A 23,219-nucleotide genomic window follows, 5' to 3' on the forward strand; every position below is an offset into this window, starting at 1 on the left:
ATTAATTAATAAATTAAATACTTGCATGTATTTTTACCTCACTTTATTACATGAAATCCTTTTAGTTATGCCTTAACAACTTTTACCATTTTTGCCTAAACAACTTTTATAAAATTTTTATCCTTTTTTTCCCTTAAAACTACTGCATAAATACTATTAAAATCAACATTTTTCCAACAATTAGAACATAAAATCTTAATTAAGAAATCTCATATTGGATCTTGGAGAAGCAAGAGAAAGAGTTATTCACATGCAAAAAAAAAAAAATCAATTTTGACACTTAAAAGACAATATGGATAAACTTATGAAGTAATTATCATTTTAAAATGGAATTCACCAATAGCATTATTCTCAACTGCAACACAGCAACTGGACCACTTGGGGTGAGACTTCAGATTTGAGAATAAAAGAATCATTGTTGATCTTGTTCATTTTTCTTGGAGGGAGTTGGTGAAATTTTATTTGCATATTTTTTGTATTAATATTAATATATTTGGTGAAAAACAACTAACCAATTTGAGAATTAGTGATACAACGGGCAAGTGTCAGTCAGTCATGGCAAAGACAACTATTGTAATCTGTATGAGCGAGTACATGTGAAGCTTCCCTTCCCAAGTCTCAACTTTGCTCACATGACATTCCCTATTTATACCCCACACCACACAAACCACCTTCTTCAGCCAAACCCCTCTTCCTTCTTTACTTCACATTTCAATCTTCTGCTCCTCTCCTTGTTTTTGACAATTTTAGGAGGGGTTTGCTTTATAGCAAAAGGCCATGGCTAAACTTGCTGCTGCATTCCTCTTGGCCCTCATTGCCATCTCCATGCTTCAAACCATGGTGGGTACCTTTCTCTCTCTCTTTCTCATTACATGGAAATGTTAAAAGCAAAGTTGCATGAAAAGAAGCCAAGAACAGCAGTTAGCAATTTCCAGGAACTGACATTTCCTCTGTTTTCTCTCATTGTAGGTCATGGCATCACATGGACATGGAGGCCACCACTACGATCAAGTAATGCTACATTATTATTTCTTGTTGAAGCTTTGAATTGGCTTTTTAACTTTTGTCAAGAAGTTAATTCTCACATTCTGTTTTCTTTTTTGTTATTTTGGTCATTTTCAACTGCAGAAACATTACGGCCCTGGAAGCCTCCAGAGCTCCCGTAAGCAACTTTAACTCTCACATTTTCTTTTGTTTTCTTCCCCAGCTAAAAGATCTGAACACAGAAAAACACCCATATTAGAGAACTGAAAAATTAGCTTGACAAAATGAAGAACTTGGAGCTTTTCTCTTTGTAATTGTTTATACCTTGGATGAATTTGACAATGACTTGTACCAAATCTTTTATCTTGTCAAACCAGTTAAACCATGGTCAAAACACTAGGTAACCACCCATACTTTGCTCAGCTTATATAAATATCTTATTCCCTTTCTTGAACTTGACAAGTGCTCCAACAAGCAGAATGATAAATGTTGTTTTGACCTTTACTTTAATGAAATGACCAGAATGCCCAACACAGTGCTCGAGGAGGTGCGGCAAGACCCAGTACCATAAGCCATGCATGTTCTTCTGTCAGAAGTGCTGCAGGAAATGCCTGTGTGTGCCCCCAGGGTATTATGGGAACAAAGCTGTGTGCCCTTGCTACAACAACTGGAAGACCAAGGAGGGAGGACCCAAGTGCCCTTGAAGAATCTTCTCCCATTTTCCACCCTTTATGCCTATTTCCTACTTAATCAAGTTCCTTAATCATAATTAAGCACTCGGTTGCACTACTGCTAACTATATATTTATGTTTTGTGCTTTTGGAAATGTGCTCGATTTTGTACCACTTTGTCACTCCATGAGGGTACCCACCCTCTAAATGAGAGTGGCTAATCTTTGTTCTATTTATGAATGAAGGGGTAATTCAACAAATCTGGTGCCTTGTTGGTAATGAAAAATCTAAGATCTTTTACTTCAAAGCAAATGAAAGATGGAATCGAAATATAAGATCACCATTTGAAGATTGGATTAAGCAAATCAATCAAATATCCATCTGGCTAAATCAATTATTGGGGTACAACCAAAAAAGGCAAGTCATAGTCCGGGGACTGGAGCAAATTGAGTGGAACCAAAAATGATAAAATGAAAACCGTAAGCACATGCCAACTGACCCAAGATTGGTGGGGGTAACTGGTGTTGCAGGCTTGTCAGTGTCCATGCTGGGTCGTTTTTCACCTTTCAATTAGGACCAACAAAAATGAAAAATCTTGCAGCTTTGGACAGACAGAAAGCAAAAGTTTTCTGAATGATCTCCGCCCTACTTTGCCCTGAACTAAAGGGTGGATTTATTCATAGTCTTGGAATATGGAACATGGTGCTATCATTTATGTTTGCCTCTTGGGGCATTTGAGCAGTTATTTTACTTGTCTTTTGGCTGTCATTAGGGAGGCATTGTCGGGTAAATTGAACTTCTGAATTTGGGCAAATTTATAGTATTGAGTTTGTCCATTGGCTTTTTTGCTCAAATCTTATCATCTTTAGAGCCATGAGGTTGAATCCAATGGTGCAGTCCAGGCGTTTATAGAAGAAATAAAATTACAGTACAACTTCATTCCTCCATGCAAAGCCTTTAAACACGAAAAAGTTGAAAGTTTTACCAATAGAGTTTGGTTAAATCCTTACATGTACTAAGGATTTATCTAAATCTGTCAAGGAAAACAAAAAAATGAGAGAAACCCTATGATGTAAAAAACCCAGACTGTGCTTTCCATTATTTTTGTTCTTTCACATTATTTTCATGGATCTTAGAGCATTTGAGATCTGGATCTAAATTTTTCTGCACTTGCTCACATCATGCATAAATCCTCAAAATGGCAAATATAGAGGCCTAAGTGGTGGGGCCCTTGCAACAAGTCAAAAGCCTAGGTCTAATCTCTACTTTACGTTTTGTCTAGACCTAGAAGCCCACACCTCATCTTCTCAAGTGCATTTTTGATAAAGCAGTTACATGGTGTAGCCTTTTAAAGCTACAATATCATGATTATTGCACTTTTGTGGGGTCCAGGGACTTCCAATTTTCAATATGGAACAGAAAGGATCCCGCCCCTTTATGAAAATCTCCTTACTATATGGGCCTAAGCCATAAAATCCAAATGGAGACATCTTTGTTCCTCCTTGTTCGTTGAACCATTGATTTACCACAAGTCATTAAAACATCCTTCAAACAGGTTACAGGTCCATCGGCTTCGATGGCTGCAATTCCCTTATATTCGTTTAGAAATAAACATCCATTGCATTGCAGCAAAGGCACATAATTTCTTCAAAGTCTACACAAGCATTTAGGACAATGCTGCTATGCTAGATTAAGGTAAGAACTAAATGATCTTATTCCATAACAGCCTGTCTACTCTACTGCCAAGTCCAGCAGCTTATAATGTAAAATTTTAGAACTGCTGAGGCATATTTTCAGATGTTGCTGCTACATTAAAGCCGGTGTGTATTCCCAGTAGTTTCCCCCGAGTTTATCACAATTGAAATCTCTGCCCTGGCTGACCCACCAGTTTCCTCGTTTACAAAATAGTGTATACACATCAGAAAACATCATTGGGAAACCGATTCTGTGAAATGTAAAGGATTTGCTATCATGAAAGATGAACCAACATAGGTCTGCTTGCGGCTGTTCCAATAATTGACAGCAAAAGATACGATATAGCAAGGAACCAGCACCCCCAAGACGACCTGTTGAGCCCTCAAAATGTGTCTAACTTAGTATGCTGGGATACAATTAAGTAAACAGACATGAAACTCTTAAACTCAAAATTCAGAGAAGCAAATTTTGATTTCTGTCTTACGTAGAAGGAGCTGGAAGATTCGTCACTCTCATGACGCTGATCAGTAAAGAACGTGATATGCTTTATGAGCAGAATTGTCAAGAACTGCATGCCAAGAAGTAAAAATGTAATGCCCATTTTTCAATGCCAAGAGCAGAGCTTAATGAACTTGATCATGTGCTAGGAATATAAGGTAAAAGCATATCCTACATAAATTATAGATAGATTTTTGGTTGAAAGAAAAATATATTACTCAGAGCAAGTTTCATAATTTACACATTTGTTCATAAGAGAAGAACAAAATCCATTGAATAACAGCAAAGCAAGATCACATCAACCTTGGAAGTAAAGAGTAATTAAGAAGCTGTATGTAAAATGATGAATTTCTTTTGACTTTTACATTTTTTTTTGGCATTTATATATGCATTTTCTATAATACTATTAATTACCAGTACTAGTTGTAGTCAGTTTTAGGTCTGATATTTGTGTTGTAAGTTGAACTGAGAAGCATAAAGCCTTACAATTAATATTGCTTTTGGCCATGTTGTGGCTCCATTTTCAGTCTCATGAGTTTCATTGTTGCATTCATCAAATTCAGCCTCCAAAAGGCGCTCAACATCTTCTGATGAAATTAACTCAGCTGATTGAAGTTCTCTTGGAATACCAGGAACTGTCAAGCTCTCACTGTAGAGGAAACTCCAAAAATGGTTTATCAGTATAAACGCAAAGTGGTAATAGAAATAACTATATGGTTTTTGGTTAACAGCTTAGAGTTTGATTATGGAGTAGCATCAGCAATAAATGGTTATGAAAGTCTCTGGTTAAGCTTCAGACCTAAAGTAACATACAACAATTTTTCATGATGGAAAAGCTCACATGCAAGATTCTTTTAGGTGAATTAAAAGCTTGTATAGAAGATTAAACTTGCCTTATGTTAGGCAGGGTATTCCCAGCGTAGGGCAGAGGGACTGTGTAACCTGATTCATACCTCTGCTCAAACATGAAAATAATTAGATGTATATCTATAGCTCATAGTTTCTTCTATTAAACAAATTGGAAGTAACAAGGGGAAAATATTAGGCACCTGATGGCAGATTTCACAAACTATGTTTCCTTTCTCATTGCACCATATCTGAATGCATTTCCTATGGGCAAACTGGGGAGGAAAAGAAACAAGGTAAGGCATGTTTGAGTCTCAGGACTGAAACCTGAACAAGAATGCATGACACTCAACATAATGTGACGTTGGATTTTGAACACCTTGAAAACATTTTTGTAGTAATTTGTTTTAATACAAGAAAAAGACCTTGTCATTTAATTTGGAGTCCTTGATCTTGTCAAAAATACCTGTAATTTTGGTCTCCTTTAGTGTCCCCGTGCAAAAACGAAAGAAACAGCTGGTTTTTGAGATTTCTTTAGCTGTTACAGACTTTGTACAGCAGCGTAAAATTTAATTGAAAATCTTTTCCTAACCCTTTATGGCATGACATCTACTAGGAATAAATAATTATTAGTAATAATTAATGTTAATTTCTATGAATCATAATAAATACAAGTTTTATGCTTGATAATGGCAACATATGATTCACTGATAATATATAAATTCTATACATCGATAATGTATTAAACATTCGCTAGAGGATGTCCGGGGCCTGCTGCAATTGGTGGGATCTTGAGGGATTGCAGTGGGGAGGCTAAAATTATCTTCTCCAAAGCTCTAGGAGAGGCTGATTCTAACTTAGCAGAGATGATGGCAGTGAAGGAAGCACTTTTGATTTTTTCTGTTTCAAGATGGAATGAGAATCACAAACTCCTCATTGAGAGTGATTCAACCAATACCGTCAAGTGGACAAAGCGTCCCAATTCAGCACCATGGAGAATGAGAAAACTGATTCTGCAAATGGAGAGACTGAAAGTTGAGGTGAAGGATTGGGAGATTAGACATGTTAGAAGAGGAGCAAACCAGGGAGCTGACACCTTAGCAAAGGAGGGTGTGCAACTCCAATTCGAGATTTTGAGAACCTTCATGTAAGCTTTCCTTTTTCTTCTCTTGTCAAAGGTGATTTGTGTTATGTTGGAGTTAGCCTGACTGAATGAAGAAGGGATGAAAGATGGAGTGGCAGAATTCAACTTGAGTGAATGGTTGAAGTAGGGTGAATTTATTTTGTGAATAAGAATATTGTGCTCAAAGGGAATACAGAGTTCCCTTGGGGCGTCCTCCGTTGTTTAGAATAACTAGGTTATTTGTAGGCCTTGTTTCTTTTTGCTTGAATCCTAGATTGCTTTTAGGTGTTTTTTGTTTGGTTTTTTTTTTAAAAGTAAATTTATTGATAAAGTTTCTTAAAAGAGATAGCAAGCTAAACAACTTTTAAAAAAAATAAAAGAATTTTCACATATAAGGATTGACAAACATAAAAAGTAGTATGACGTGTGAACAAGGAAAGTGAAATATTAGTACATTTAAAAATTATCTTACTCAACGAGAAAAGTCTAATGGATAAATTTAATAAATAACAAACCCATGCTAAGTTTTAGAGGAAAGATCCATTTCTGGTGACTCAATAAATATCAAGCCCCTGCTTGATTACTTAGAGATTTATGTACATATTGTGAATTTTGGGTTCTTCTCCTGTATGTTTTATTGTTTGTTGGTAAGATTGAGGTCTCCTGGGCGGATTATGTCCTTGTTTGGGGTTCTGTTGTTCTTCCTTTTCTTTCGATGCTGGGTTGATGGATGTTGTGAGTCTCGGTTCTAAGGGATATTGGGCTGTGTCAATTTCTCCCAATTTTCTGTTTTCTTGGCATGATCTGAACGAGGGGTAATTCCCCTCTCATTTAATGAAATTACTTTATGACTTTCAAAAAAAAAAAAGTATTAAATATAGACTTATAAATATTTAATAACTATAATTTCATAACATCTTTTTCTTAAAACATAAAAATCTAAAGTTTGAATTTTTTTTTCATATAAAAATACAAAAAATTAGTATAGTTACCTTAATAGTGCCCTTGCAAGCACAAGGGGCTTCCAACTTAGTGATGAAGTCCACGTCATGGCAAATCCGGCATTCAGTTTTCTCACCAAATTCTTCTTCTTCATCTAAGAAGTCAAATTCATCCTTGCTCCAACCATTACTCGCCTGGAACCAGGGCAGCTTGCGAGGTTGCCTGGTCGACGTTGAGCCTTCCTCACCATATGGCTCCGGATGCCCTGGCTTGGATCCGAATAAGGCTGGACCTGGAGCTGTCACCAGGTGGTGATCACCACACAGCACAAGGTGTTCACTCATTCTCTCCAACCTGTTTCCAATTCTAGTTTTCTTAGCAAACAAACAAGCAATGTGAAGCATGAAAAACACCCAAGGATCCATATCATCAAACTCTTTCTTTTTTGGGGTTCACGTACACTTACTATTCTTTTCACCTAGCCATCAAAAAATTTCCAGAACAAGGCTATTGAAACGAGAACCCTACAAATTAAAAATCTAGCAGTTCTTATATATATATATATATATATATTAAAGTTCCAATATAGAAAGAACAACATATGTCATGCATAATCATGAAAATGAACGCACAATCACAATCGCCCCACCTACCAGTCACCAAAAAAATGACACAAAATGTTAGAAAATAAAGTCAACCAACAGACAGAAATAAAATTATAAGCTTTATATATAGAAGAATACTATATACTTTGGATATACAGTACCTAAGCTTTCTTCTTCTTCAATCTGCATTTCTTTTTCTTAGGGCAAAAGACTTTCGTTGGCTTGAAATTATAGACTGATCATCAGAGCAAAGCCCTGGGGTAGGATTCGTCCTGAACTAGCCGTGCCAAATTCATGGCTTGGCAGTGCAGTGCCAGCACAAAACATGAGTTATACCATTTGTCAATGGAAAGTTTAGAAAAAAAAACATGAAGCTTTTAGTGAGACTTGTACGCGTAGGAAGGCAGTTTCTGCCTCATAATTACCCTTTTGGCTGTACTTTTCTTCTGCTAATGGCTTCTTGTTTTCATGTGTTTTTGCTCGTACTTGTGACGGTTAGGAAGGTTTCGAGTATCCTCATTCAAGTTACAAAATTGCCCTATCTACTCAAAAACTTTAATCTAGGTTTGTTTTTTTTTCCTAATTATAAGGTATATGGAAATGTAATTCATTGGAATAATGGTTTATTTAGTATGAACATCTTTCCTTGAAGGACTAACAATTCAAACTTTTGAGAGGAATCATTCCTTCAGCTTTTTCTGGTACATATAACTCTCCTTCTAGTTATAGCTCATAATAATAGTAATACTTTACTGAAAAAGGTGCATTATTTTTTTTTTTTTTCATTTTGGAAGGTTGATTTGAAATGGCATTAGTAGCCACGTTTATCATACTCATTTTGCCCACAAATTCATATGTATAAATAAAACTTATATCAAAGTGTTTCGTCAATCAAACACATAATAAAAAAATATTAGATAAAAATTATATAACCTTGTAAAATTATAAGTTTTTGTCGCGTCTCATTTTCGTCAATAAATAAATTTTTCGTATGAATTAAAATGCATGAAGTTAAGAATACGGCAAACTTATTAACTTAACGTCTAAATATCGACAAAATTTTACTTTTAAAACAATGATGATTGTACAACAAGTAAATTAGAATACTATTTTTGCTTGCCTTAATTACCAATGCAACATCAATTACATGTAGCCGTGAGCATTAGTTGGTACTAACGGAATAAATTGATTTAAATCAATCAAATTTAGTTAATTCGATTCGATTAGTTTGGTTTCAGTTCTACTAGTCAATTAGTTCAATTGAATCAATTAATTTTTGGAGTTTAAAAACGTCAACTATTGGCGCAAATGGAGTTTAGATAGAATTCAAGAAATTTTCAAAATTAACTTCAAGATGAACTTTTCAATAGACGCTATCTTTAAGACTTATTTAGCTACTATCGCTTGGTATGCAAAAGGGAATTATGTGAATAGCCTTAAGGATGCAATGAAGCTAACGTCTAACTTCATCTTACATTTTAGAAGATTAAATCACTAGATACACCCAAAGATTTGCAAAGTTATTTGGCCTTAGAGCCTATTTTCTGCAGCAAGTACATTATAAACTATTTAGACTTCTTTGGTAGTTGATAGGAACTTAAATATTTATGTTAATTTTCAGAACATAACACTTCTTTTGTTTTTAATTTTTTTGCTCTTATCTTGTTTGCTTTTTTCATATCAAAATGGTTGGTAACAAGTCCTCTATATAGACTTGCAAGTGTCTCTTCTCAAAAATATAACTTTTTCATCAAGGCAATTCTTTGTCTTAAATATATTTTTATATTTTGCAAGAAACAACTTTTGGATAATGGTATTATTTCAATAATAATCTTATGAAAAAACAACTATTTATTCCCTAAGGCATAATCTTTGAGCTACAATACGAAGAGATAATTTTTCATTTCAAGAAATAACCTTTTATTTAAAAAATATACTAACAAACTAAATTGATCAAATAACTAAAGTTATTAATAATATATTATTTGAAATATAATATACATATATATATATATTATAATTAGGAAAAGGGAGATTCGAACCCTACTCTTTAGATAGGAAAATAATACACCAACTAATGAGTCAAATGCTAGGGTGCAAATATGATAATATAATATGTGTGTGTGTGTGTGTTATAACTTTTTAACTAAGCCTAATATATAATGTTTTGCCTCGTTATAAGGTCTATGTAAATATAATTCATGGAATAAAGGTTTGCTTAAAATGAATAATTTTTCTTGAAGGAATAACAATTTAAACTTTTGAGAGGAACTATTCATCTAGATTTTTCAGTACATATAACTCTCTTTCCAATTATAACTCATAATAATAGTATTTTACTAAATAAGGTGCATGTTACCATTTTTTCTTTTTGGAAGGTTGGTTTGAAACAGCACTAATAGTCAAGTTTGCCATACTCATTTTGCCCAAAAATTCATATGTATAAAAAAAACTTATACCAAAGCACCTTCCCAATTAAAAACATAATTAAAAAATGTTCGATGAAAATTATATAACCTTGTAACATTACAAGTTTTTGTTGCGCCCCATTTTCATCAATGAAAAAGTTTTTCATATGAATTGAAACAAGTGAAGTTAAGAATATGACAAACTCATTAACATAATGTCTAAATTCTGATAAAATTTTACGTTTAAGACAATGCTGATAGTACGACAAGTAATAAGACAATGATGATAGTATGACAACTAATATTACAATACTACCTTTGCTTTCCTTAATTGTCAATGTAACATCAATTATATGTAGGGGTGAGCATTAGTTGATTTTAAATAAATGAATCGATTGAAATTGATCAAATTTTGTTAATTCGATTTGATTTGTTCAGTTTTGGTTGTTATTGATTAATTAGTTAGGATTAATTGATCGATTTTTGAGGTTTAAAAATGCTAATTGGACTAATTGAATATTGAACCCATTAATAATATATTATTTAAAATTGTGTGTGTGTGATGTGTTAAAATTTTCTAATTAAACCATAATTACTTTCCCAAACCCAAATCCTGATCCTTTCCTCTACGAATTTGCCTACTACCCTCCTCTACGACTCTATGCTCATTTGATGAAGTTGAAAGGGCTTATAAAAACAAAAATGAACCAAAAATTGAAAGACTTAATAATCTTTTAGTTTAGTTTAACAAGCAGAATCTTTGAGGTGACTGTTATATGCCAAAGCCGACATCTCTCAAAAAGCAAAATAAAGAAAAACAAACATGTTTTGAGAATTCTTCTTTAGAGTCTAGAAAAGGCTTGAAGAGAGAACGAGGATTTTTTAAGAAGGTTAGATGAAGAAACTATTGAATCGATAATATCCAAATACCAAGAGTAGCACCAGTAACAACACCAATAATAACACTAACATTTCTATTATCACATCAAAAAAAGTTAGAATAATGTCAAAAATAATATAGTAGACAACTAATGCCTTGACAACAAGAAACAAATGATGCGTTAAAGTCAACTGAAGAAAGTGTAAATTAAAATAAAAACAAGAAGAATTAAGCCAACATAATTGACACATGCACTATAGTTTAGTAACAAATCAAGGAAACAATGTCAAAACTAAAGTTAAGGGATTTGTTTGATTTTTCGTAGATTGTATTTGTATTTTCTTACCGTTGAAGAGTTCCTTTACTTAGAACTCTCCATCAATTGTAAAGTATATATATACAGAAGTGAAGAAATAATTCTTCACCTCAATAATAAAAAGGCAAATAATAGTTTAACAAATTTTCTTTCAACTGTTTCTCTCTTATTCTTTCTACTTATGTTGTTTTTTTAATATGGTATTAAAGCTTTGGTGAAATCTAATTACCCTCAACCTTCTTTCTTACTTTTTCTATTTCTTAATCTTACTCCTATTCCTTCTATTCAACCTACTCGAAATATTGGAAAATTCAAACAATATCTTTAATTTGATGTTTCTAAACAATTATCTCCTTTGTCCACTATCCCATTCATCTATACTCTTCCACTCCTTGAACTTAATTTTCTTACCTTAGCCTTACAATAGTTTACCCCTTCTCATCATTATACAATGACATCTTTTAAGTAACTTTACCTTTTTATCTCAATGTTGAAAACTTTGTTTCCATAAGCCTTTATCAAACCAATTTTCTTCTCCATAAAACACAGATTATGTGGCTTATTGAAAGCCAAGATATGCTTGGATTCATTGATGGAAATTGTCAGTGCAATAAGCTCAAATGTAAAACGCCAAGAGGGATGGATGAATTGATTTCTTGAAACTTCTTTGCAATTTTTAAAGAAAATAAATTTTCTTTTTGAAACAAGATTGAAATGCTAAAAGCTAAATATATGAAAGAAAAGAACACAATATTTTTATAAAGGTTTGACCTCATTACCTATATATTTTCCCTTAGCTTATTAAGAAATTTAAAATCCACTATGAAAATTCTTTTTTCAAGGTTCAAGCAGAACCCTCACACGAGTATTTTCAAGGATGAGACTAAAACCTTTCTAGCTTTTACTGGGGTTAAGGTATAATTGCAAAACACTATCTTTTAATGGTTAAGGTATTGTGAAATCCAATTTTTCATATTATGAAAATTAGGTGAAAAATTGAACTTTGATTAATTATCTATGAGAATTCCTTGTCATTTGATATAAATCTTTTTATATTATTGTGTTATGTTCATGGATGAATGACGATGGAAGGAATGGTTGAGAAAAAAAGTAACAAAAATGTATTTTAGCAGGTTTGAAATTGAAGGATATATCCCCAATAATTACAAGTCGATCCTATGGTAGAAAAAATGAAAATCTTGAAAAAATCATAGCCTTAATTGATGCTATAACAGAAAGCATAAGGTTCCTGAAGAAAACACAACCATAGTAGACTACAGAATTTGAGTAGTCAACTATATTGCCTTTTGATAGATCAATATATAAAGTGCTAAAAACTAGTCGTAACCTTCCTTATACATTTCTCAACCTCCAACTCATCCCCAACAACTACCAAACCCTCTTTTAACCTTTCAAAACTCCATTGGACAAAGATTCAACCTTTCAAACTCAAATCTAAGATAAGATTTGGCATTTTTGGGTTTTAATCACAATGTTTCAACATAACTCAAGGGTTTTGTAAATTTCAACTCATTTAATCCAAATTTGAGCTAGGATTTCAGTTTTTCAACAAAGTTGAGAAGGTAAGAATGATTAAGGTTTCACAATACATAATTTGGGTTTGAAGCATTGTGGATTATTGGTTAAAACAAAAAATATGAGTTTAATTTGTTAGTTTCGAAAAAATGGGTTTTAAACAGAAATAAGGATTTATGCTAGAATTATTGTGATAAGTGATTGTTAGAAATCAAGATTATAGATGAACAAGATTTTGGTGACATGAAGCTTAGGAAAAGAATATGTTTTTTGTCAAGGTGAGTGAGTACACCACTTTAAGTAATTTATACAGTAAAGTTGAGCATGATTTATTGATTTGGATGACTTACATGTTTTGAATGCTATTGTGGTTTGGATAAATCGTATGGTATGAGAATAGATGTTTTCAACAAATATTTCAATATATTATGCAATAAATACCTCTATTATGTATTTGTTTTTAATAAAAAGGAACAAACACTTTTAAATGATGTTATCCAAATACTTCTCGATTGGATGTATGTTTCACAATTGATGTTGGGCTAGGTTGCCTAGGCGAATAAATACATACCCACCCATTTATGTGTGAATGTGAAATATTAAAAAAACCACCTTGACCTATGTGCTAGTGTTGGTGAAATGAAACGCCTTTACAAAAAGGTGAATGTGGATAGTAAAATGCCCACAAACATAGTTATGAGAGTGGATGAGTAAGTCTCCACCGCTTAATTAATAAATGTGGATAGTAAAATGCCTACAAACACAGGTATGAGAGTGGATGAGTAAGTCTCCATTTTATTGTTAAATGTGGATGGTAAAATGCCCACAAATATAAAGTTTGAAAGTAGATGAGTAAGTCTCCAACACTTGATGGTTATGGGAGGATGTGATAATATCCAATGGTGAAATTGTGTTATGGATGGAAAGGATAGAATGTGATTATCATGAATTTTGATTGTTGAATGTTGTGCAATGATAATGTTTTAAGTATGTATGAAATTGCCATGAGTGCATAAGAGCTAGATGTGGGGCATTGCACCACACGTGTATGGAGGCCAGATGCGGGGCGTCATACCACATGTGACAAGGGCTAGATGTAGGGTGTTATTCCACACGAACACTTGGGCTAGATGTGAGGCATCATACCACACATGACAAGGTTCAGATGTGAAGCGCTATTCCACATTAACATTCGGGCTAGATGTGGGGCATTATACCATATATGATGAGGGCTAGATGTAGGCCATCATACCACACTTCATAATTGTGATGACTAGGTGAACATGCCAATTGTTGAGGTGGTGATATACATGCTTATATTGAATTGTTGGAAATGTTCATTTAATAATGTGGACATGTTTAGTTGACAATGTTTATTCATACATTAAATGGTTGATATAGAACTAAAGAGTGGAAAACTCACTTAGTGCTTCCTAAACCTCCGAGCGAGAGGAATACCTAAGGTATGGGTTGTATAAGGATTGATTTCACCACCAACGATATAACTACTAGTATCATTGAGATAAGCTCTCTTGTTTTTATCCCGACAAATGTTTTTAAGTAAAGGTACAAATGCTTGTTAGTTCTTTTATGCATAATGAATTTCACATGCATTTGTGGAAAAATGTTGAAATGGGACTGCTAATGTTTGAAAGAATTTATATGGATATTTGTGAATATCATGTTGTTTTTGCAGAGTATGATTTATTACAAAAACTTTTTCCTTTGGCTTGTACCCTTCCCCGTATCTACTCACGGAGTCTTTATGATTCACTTGCTATTTTTCTCTATTTTTGTTTTACAGATCAGTAGCTCACTTGGGTAGGCGCCTTGTAAAAGAGTAGCCTATCTCATACTTGGTCGATGTGATAGTTCCTTTCAGTGTCATTAATCTCTGCAATGTGTTGAGTCAGGTTTTTTGAATGTTGATATTTGAATAATACTTGGTTATGTAATAAATGTATTTATGTTTATTATTAATTTTGAATATTATGTTATGCGCTGAAAATAGGTGTATATAGGAATGTTGAGATTATGATGAAAGGACCAAAGCGATATGGTCATGGGATGTCTATCAGACCACAAATAATAAACTTGTGAATATTAACATGGAAAGAAATTGTGAACACACTTTATGTTGAGAAGTTCCATAATGATATGAGATTGTTGATTTACTTGTGTATTCTATAAATGAATGAATGTAATTCCACACATTATGTTGAGAAGTTCCATAATGATGTGAAGATGTTTATTTATCTGTGAATGGAAATGGGAATGAATGCGATAGATGACAAACCCATGCATTGTTTATTAAGGCTTGCTTAGGCTTAATGGGCTATATCCATATAGGCCCAAGCAACGATCATGTCCTGAAAATGGGATGTGACAGGTATATAAATGTTCAGAATTATAAAACTCCAAAACAAAATTCATTACCTCCCTTTTAACGATTATTCACTAGGTTTTAAAGAAATTGAATTAAAGTCGTCTGGTCCAAGTACCTTGTTCCCATCAATCCTTGATTATTTCACAAACCTCAGATTCAAAAACAAGAGCCTCCATATCAACCACATATTGCTTTTTCAAAACTTTAAGATCACACTATATATCTGCCACTTTCATGGTTTTCTAAAAACAAAAATGTTTGGGGAAATGTTTTACCACTTCTTTTTTAAGAACCATGGGTTCTTCAATAACTTCATTATCCAATGATAAACTACCCAATCAATTTAATTGTCTCCTTTCAGATGTCATGGTGTGGAGATATTTTGTGTTTCTGTTCCCCTAGAAAACTTGTTTGGACTGTGACTATTGCTTCTATTTTCTTTGCTCTATTTTATACAAGTTCCATAATTCCATCCTTTTTCCCATTACATTATCCCTTACCCCCAAGTCAGATGGATCTAACTACCATTCCACTTCCATCTCTTGAATTTTTGATTCCAAGATCGCAATTCTATGTGGAATCATCCCTAATCGATTTTTATGCCACTTTTTAATGATTGAGCTCAAGTTTTTCAATCCCCACCAGAGCTTCGAACTTTTAGGATTTTTGGCCTTAGCACTCTCCCAATTAGCTTTGATCAAATCCTAAAAAGATCTATCATTAAACCAATAATTAAAAGTCTATAAAGGTTTTGCACCCCAATCACAACATTTACTTGCTAAAAGTACTGGGTTGTGATTAGAATGGGAACTTGACAAATATTTTTAGACCGTATTATCATAACAATTTACCCAATCAACATCCATTAAAAACCTGTAAGGTATATAGAAAGTTCCCCTTCTTTTCTACTACTCCAAATAAAATTAGGTCACATCATTGGTAAGTCAACCAAAGTAACATCTTGTACGAAATTTGCAAAAGCATTTGCTGAAATGGTAAATATCATATTTACCTACCTTTTCCTTTTCATTCTTTACTATATTAAAGTCTCCATCCACACACCACCAAGCATCCTGGCATTGCATTTCCTATAGTAAAGATCCCAATAAAAGAGATCTCTTTACCTCATTGTTTGATACGTAAATATTCAGAAGACCATAGCTTTTAGACAACCCCTGAACTTTTCCAATTACTAAAACAAAATTCCTATTCAAGATGTGCTCTTCCATTACAAAAAACTCCTCACGCCATATCAACATAAGGCCCTCCTAATTAACCCCCTTGATCTGATCTTTACTCCAAACTGCCTAATAAGAATTCTAAATTGGATTCTTTTAACTTCGTTTCCCAAAAGACCACCACATCTAGATTTTTTTTTCTAATTAAAATCTTAATAGTTCTTTTCTTTTCTCCCTTACAAATACCTCTAACATTCCACACTAAAACATTCATTAAACAACAAATCATACATACACAAAATCAATAAAGCTAATGTAAACTCATAGCCCTTGTTCCTCCTTTTCTAATGCCACCACAGTTTTAAGAACATCATCCTTAGAATTAACAAATTCCACACCCACCTTTTCAATGACTAACTAAGTTACGTTAGTCTTTGTCTAGCCATTATCACATGAAGGATTCCAAACAATCATAGGCAAGGCATTGGTAGCCATATCACCTAATCTAGAGTTACTGTGTAACATCCGTCCCCATTTTGAGAACCTAAAACAGTTCTCAAAAGTTTTTCTACCTCAAGGTTTTCCCTTGCCTCTTTTATTGACATTGTTATTCCCAAAATCTTCCATTGGTTTCACCTTATCGTCCATTTCCTGTTCATCAACAGAAAATTACTTCATAGTCTCATTCTCGTATCTCTTATCCCATTCCTCATTTTCAGCCTCTATCTCCTCCATGACCCCTAGCATAAAATCATAATTTTATTCTTCAAAAGAACTTTGAGATAACAACTTGATTTCATCCTCTCCTATTGACAAATGGATTTAGTCAATTGCTAAAGGCGTGATAAACATTGATTCTCGCCCTTTGTCTAAAGTAGATTTGCTCAAAGCTTAGTAATTAAAACCATCCAAGTGCGTGCTCTAAACACCACACAAATCATACTTAACTAGACCATAAAAAAGATATAGACACCTTTTCCCACAGCATTAAAAGTATCCAAACTCCCCTTAGGGATATTTAGATAGCTAGGTAAAGGTTTTTTATTATCTACAACTAGACCGTTAAAAACCTTGTCTGAAACCTTATTGCTATTTGACATCTTGATGTTGTTCGAAAACTTCTAATTCCATCACTCTAAATTAAATCAGCAACTCAGAGATTTTGCACAATATTAGGATTGGAATTTCTATAATCAATAAAGGCTTGATTCATTTCATTACAATCACTCCCAATACAGCCTTTCGTACATTTAGAAATCACAGCACCTCCTTTGTCCAAAACATAAACACTGTTCGAATCCCCTCATTTACCACTATCACCAATTAAATCTTTTTTCAATTTTGAAATACAATTAAACTTAATCATAACGTCTCCAAAATTTAAACGTTGAAGAAAGTTGAACCCTCTTGAACTATTCTTAAGTGATTCAAATTTACGTTTTAAATCTACCACGTGAGTTGTCCCTACATATAAACAAACCTTATTCCCTAGCCCTCCATTCCCCATTCTCGATTTAACACTTCCAATGGTGACCGAAGTTGACTTATTCGGTGCTTGAACGGGATGTACTACTTTTGAGATGGTGGCACACATAAAGACTTGATTATTTTCGATTTTTAATTGAGGGTACAAATGGATCTTATGAAGACTATCAAGCTTCACTAAAACCCTTGCTTGGCTTAAACAGCTCATATTTAAAGTCTCGTGATCCAATTTCACAAATTGGCCCTAACCATCTATAAAAGCCTTGAAAAAATTAAGATGACAACATGAATAAAAATATCTTCAAACTTCACCCAACATAGAAATTCTTATTTATCTTGACAAATCTTATAAGGAGCTAAGCTATTGAATCAACCTTGGAAACAATCATAATAATTAGCAAGGAACACCTCAATTTCCTCTCAACTATTGACGGTGACAAGCACTTGAAAGCCTCCAACTATCCCAATCTATGTTGTAATACCTTTTCTTGCTAACTTTTGTTCCACATCTTGGATACAAAATCCTTCATGTAAAAAAAAATTACACTCCATTTCAACCAATCCTAGTTCATTTTAAGAATACAAACTCGTGTTCCTTATTGATTTTTCTTAGAATTACTTACCTTAAATGGCTTCTTTTTAACAGATTCTTTTTCTTTCCCCTTCAAATCTACTGGGGCTTTTTTGAAAGAATGTTGAGTAAATTGGGATGAGTTCATACAATTGCTAGGAAGGGAACTCCTATTTCTTCCCATATCAAAGGCATTTCATAATAATTCTCTTACCTAAAAGCATCATGCCATCATCATGGTGGACTGCCAGATTTTGTTCTTTTTCAAAGCAAAATCTCACAAAATTAGAGTTGGAACACCTACTCTAAGAACTACACGAAACAAACACATCCATAACCACACCAAACTAATCAAAAACTATTTTAATACTTACAATGATATTTCTACAACTAAGTTATGTACAAAAACTGTGAAGAGAGATCTTTGTTGTGCCAACTTAGATTGCCCATAATATCTATTGCCCTAAAACCCTTATTGCCTAAAACCCATGGCTACTCCATCTTCATCATGCCTACTTGTAAAAAACCTTTCTACTATCTCTCTCATTTTTTTTCCATGTCAAAGCTAAAGTTGAGGGATTATTTTTGCTTTTTTTTTTGAAGAAATATGCAATTTTATTGCTAAGTACCAAATCAATTAATTTTGGATTTTATTAATACAATAGCAAATAAAATATAAAATTAACCCCAAATATAATCAACCCAAATTTAGGGAAAGTTGAGCCTTAATCATAAATTTGGTGAGGCCACAACCAATAGAGTCATATACCATAAAAAACATGCGGTCCAAAGACACTTAGTGTGCATGTGCAAGCGTCATGTTCACTTCTCTTTGTGAAACATCCAGCCACCTGTCCACAAGCTGCATTTATGCAACTCCACCGTTATCTAAAAATAACCACTTTATTCAAAAAACAATCACCTTATGCTGATAAAATAAGCCACATCATTTCAAACAAGGATGAAATCTCATCAACGTATCCTTATAAACTACAAACTCTTCATATCTTTGGAATTCTAGCTAGGTCGGTTACTAAGTGCACTAATTCAAACATACACTTATAACCGTACCAAGATTCCTAGTATGAATTCAAGATAAACTCAACTTTCATCATTTGAATCCTTTAAATTAATATTTATCATTGAGTTCATAATTTGTATAAGCTTGTCACTTATTTAAATCCTCCACAACCATTTATTTAATTGAAGATAAATAAATCTACAATCCTGAAACCACCACATCCCTTATAATTGAAGATAGTGTCCCACTTATCACAATGAACTCCTCCATTTTGTTTTCCTTTAACCTATAGAAAACCTTTTTTCAATTCTTTCCAATTCTTTTTAAATTTCGTTAGGCATTTTAAACATAAACATGTAGTAAGTCACAAACTCTTTAGTACTAAATTAATTAGTGTAATTCTACCACCCATTCTTAACAATTTTGATTTCCAACCTTTTAACCTAGCTTCAAACTTTTAAATTATAGATTTTCAAATTTTCAGCGACAATTAACTAGCTCTCAAAAGGAGACCTAAATACATGGATAGTAAAACACCCCCTTGACAATGAATTTTAGTAGCATATTCATTAATAACATTCAAATGGACATAAACTCCAATTAAATTGCTCTTTTAAAATAATTTTCAAACCTGATACAGTCCAAAAGCATTTCAATTCTTTTCATAATTAGCAAATACTCTAAATCATGTGGATAAAATAATAAAGTGTTATCAACATATTGTAAATGTATAATATTCATACATCTATCTCTTAGAGAAATGCCATTACATATATTGATTATTTTAGCTTTCTCCATTAAACAGCTAAAGACTTCTACCACCATGTTGAACAAGAATGGGGATAATGAACATCCATGCCTTAGCTTTCTTTTCATTTTTATTTGTTTAGTAGGAGACCCTTTAACAAGGAGCGCCATAGATGAAGTGGAGACACACTCCAATATCAACTTCTCTATCTTTTACCAAATCCCATTATTTCCATGACGAACTCCAAGAAACCCTAATTAACATTATCAGAGGCTTTTTCAAAGTCTACATTCAACAACAATCCCCTTTTTCTCATAGCATCAACTAACTCATTAGCTATCAAAACACAATTTAATAACTGCCTTCCTTTTACAAACGCAAACTGATGTTTCTTAATTATAGTACTAATAACATTTTTCAACTTATTTGCAAGCAACTAGGCAATGATTTTATTAACATTGCCCATATGATTGATTGGCCTATATTCTCCCACCATGGTTGGATTTTCTTTTTAGGAATTGAGTTATAAACTCTTATTTACACCATGGCCCAACCTTCATTTTCAATAAAAATGAGCAACAAACCTCATTAAATCACCTTTCACCGTTAGCCATTGTGTCTTAAAAAAGTTCATATTATAACCATTAGGCCCAAGAGTTTTATCCCTTTCTCAATCATGAATCATTGTCCAAACTTAATGCTCTGTAAACGGATTCTCTAATTCCAATGCCACCTCGGAATTCAACTTTCGAATACCACAATACAAATTTGCAAGTTTGAAAGTTTTCCTTTCACTGTTTAATTTAAAGAAATGTTTGCGTACCTCATTTTTAATTGATTATGGACATCAACAATCTAATCATTCATCATGATACTAACCATTCGATTGGATCTTCTCTTATCAGAAGCTATTGCATGGAAATATTTGGTGTTTCTATCCCCTTCACTCACCACCAGCTTTGAGACTGCTATTTCCATTTTTTTTCTTCAATTCTATACAAACTCCATGATTCTACACGTTTATTCATCACCACATTTCTTTTATCAAACACCTCCTCTGTACTCTGTCATTCAACCTCCAAATCATGAATTTCAAACTTCAACTCCTCCATTCTGTGATTCATTACACCATATTTGATTTTGTGCCATTCACGAATTACTAGTCCCAAATCTTCAAGTCTTCTCCATATCGCAAGCCTTTTCTTATTTTAGATTGTAACTATTTGCCAATTACTTAAGAGCAACAATTGGACACTTTGATCATATAAGCAATAATTCAATTCATGAGATAATTTCAAAAAAATCTCCTTTACCAATATCACATGAGTTTTTTAGGTATAGCCTTGGAATTCAAATTTTGCCAAACTTCATCACCCTTAGGAAACTCTCCCACTTTACTGTTAAGAGAAATTAGTTCTAAATTTTAAACTTCCTCCTTTTGCTCAACCAAACACTCCTCTAGTTTAACATTATCGTTAATCACATCCTTAACTCTAATTTCTTGCAACCTTTTTTCTTCTAAAACCTTTTCATTACCAGCTTGTAAAACCTTATCAACCTTTGCTTTAATTCCATCACCAAATACGATTTTATAAACGATATTCAAAGGATTACTTTGGCAGCCATAACAACACTGTTTCATTAATTCCTTATTGTTCGTTTTCAGACAACTTAAGTTCATCCACTTTTTTTTGTCCAAAGCATTTGCCATGTTAGAATCCTTCCTATAACCCACCACCAAATTGAATTCTTTCTTAATATTGGAAAGTTTTGAATTTTGAAAAGATTTGCTTCCTTGCAAATTCTCTTCACCCAATTGTGAATTAGATTTGAATTTCAAATTATCCTCCTTGGATGAATCTACATCCAAACAAACTTTATTGGTTGGACCCTCATTCACCTTCCTTTGATTGCTAGTGAATGATAATGTAGTGATATGGGGTTGAACATTTACAATACTAGAAACCATTGCTCTCAAAGTAAATTGATCCTTTCTAATTTTAATTTGAGGACATAATGGAATTTCTGCAAACTACTAACTTGTACCAAAATTAGTCCATGCTTGAATTTATCCAAATTCATGGTTTTCTGTTCAATTCTCACAAACTTTCCCCAACAATCCCTTAGTGCCTTGAACAAGTTAAAATACCATAGATAAATCGAAATTCCTTCAACTCCCACCTAACACAAGAATTTTAGTTTATCTTGTTTGATGTCATATAGCACCAAGCTAGTGAACCACTCTTGAAAGTATTCCATGTAATTTGCAAGAAGGACTTCCATTTCATCCTCAATTCAGAAAGTGACAATCGCTCTAAGTCCCCTAGCTTCATGAATACAAACCATCATGCCTTTCACTATCAAATTCTATTCAACCATTTATAAACACAAACCTTTTTGAACAAAACCTAATGGACTCTTTTTCAACCATGAATCATTCAACTAAGGTATAAAGACACTAACACTAATCTTTTTTGTACCTTTATCCCCAGCCTTGGGTTTATGTTCAACTTTCCTTGGTTATGAAGTTACATTCATCTCCTTGCTTGTATTCACAACCTTAAGTTCCACCTTTCTTGATTGTGCACATATATCTTTTCCCCCATATTGTTTTCCATCAACAAGAACATCTTTAAATAAAACATTGCTAAGGAAAATTATCTTGCATTCGACCTTGAGGTGGATCACGTGTAAGCTATCCCCTTTCCAATGTCATCTTCACAATAATATGTCATTCAAAAATTATCATCCCATCACCATGAAAAATTGGTGCTTGCTGCTTCTTAGCTAATCTATAACACAAAAGCAAAAAACCTACTTTTCGTTTTAATGGATTTTGGAACATATACATCAACCACAACACCAAACTAATCAAACACTGATTTGATACTAGCCCATAACATTACCAAATTTTTAGCCAAACTATGTATAGATATCTCCTCCAATGTGCCAACTCAAATTGCCCTCAATATCTAATGCCTTAAAACCCTTGCTGACTATGGCTGCTCCTCAATGACCTATGGCAGCTCCTCTTCCTCCATGCCTTATTGCATAAAAACTCTCGACTTTCTATTTTTTTTTAACTATTCAGAAAAATTTGATTAGTTTTGCTTTTTAACAGATTGCATTTATATTTTTTTTACCATTGGAGAGTTCCCTTACATAGAATTTTCTGTAAATAGTAAAGTATATATATAAATAAAAGTGAAGATATAATTCTTCACCTGAATAAAAAGGGTATATAATAATTTAACAAAATTTCTTTCAATTGTTTGCTCTTATTCTTTCTAATTGTGCTGTTTTTCCATAGAAACCATATCTAGAAC

At 33.2% G+C, this 23,219-nt stretch overlaps 2 protein-coding genes across 3 annotated transcripts; one reads left to right on the top strand and one right to left on the bottom strand.

Moving 5' to 3' along the window:
• Positions 1-670: 670 nt before the first annotated feature.
• Positions 671-1,915, top strand: GASA4 (GAST1 protein homolog 4). The gene is made up of 4 exons (XM_021441997.2): positions 671-840; positions 970-1,011; positions 1,129-1,162; positions 1,507-1,915. The coding sequence occupies exons 1-4, from the start codon at positions 778-780 to the stop codon at positions 1,686-1,688; spliced, it is 321 nt and encodes a 106-aa protein (XP_021297672.1). The 5' UTR covers positions 671-777; the 3' UTR covers positions 1,689-1,915.
• Positions 1,916-3,249: 1,334 nt separating this feature from the next.
• LOC110426766 (uncharacterized) lies at positions 3,250-7,617 on the bottom strand. Of its 2 annotated transcripts, XM_021442064.1 has the most exons (7): positions 7,526-7,617; positions 6,810-7,113; positions 4,898-4,969; positions 4,742-4,803; positions 4,335-4,497; positions 3,835-3,918; positions 3,250-3,721 (listed from the first exon to the last, which is right to left on the bottom strand). In XM_021442064.1, the coding sequence occupies exons 2-7, from the start codon at positions 7,101-7,103 to the stop codon at positions 3,584-3,586; spliced, it is 813 nt and encodes a 270-aa protein (XP_021297739.1). In that variant the 5' UTR covers positions 7,104-7,113; positions 7,526-7,617; the 3' UTR covers positions 3,250-3,583. The 2 variants fall into 2 exon arrangements, with proteins under 2 accessions (XP_021297739.1, XP_021297738.1); XM_021442063.1 differs by lacking the exon at positions 7,526-7,617 and having other exon boundaries at positions 6,810-7,247.
• Positions 7,618-23,219: the final 15,602 nt, after the last annotated feature.

The sequence above is a fragment of the Theobroma umbraticum genome, unplaced genomic scaffold (assembly GCF_002168275.2).
Source record: "Theobroma umbraticum cultivar Fairchild unplaced genomic scaffold, ASM216827v3 scaffold_12.0, whole genome shotgun sequence".
Taxonomy (NCBI): Eukaryota; Viridiplantae; Streptophyta; class Magnoliopsida; order Malvales; family Malvaceae; genus Theobroma; species Theobroma umbraticum.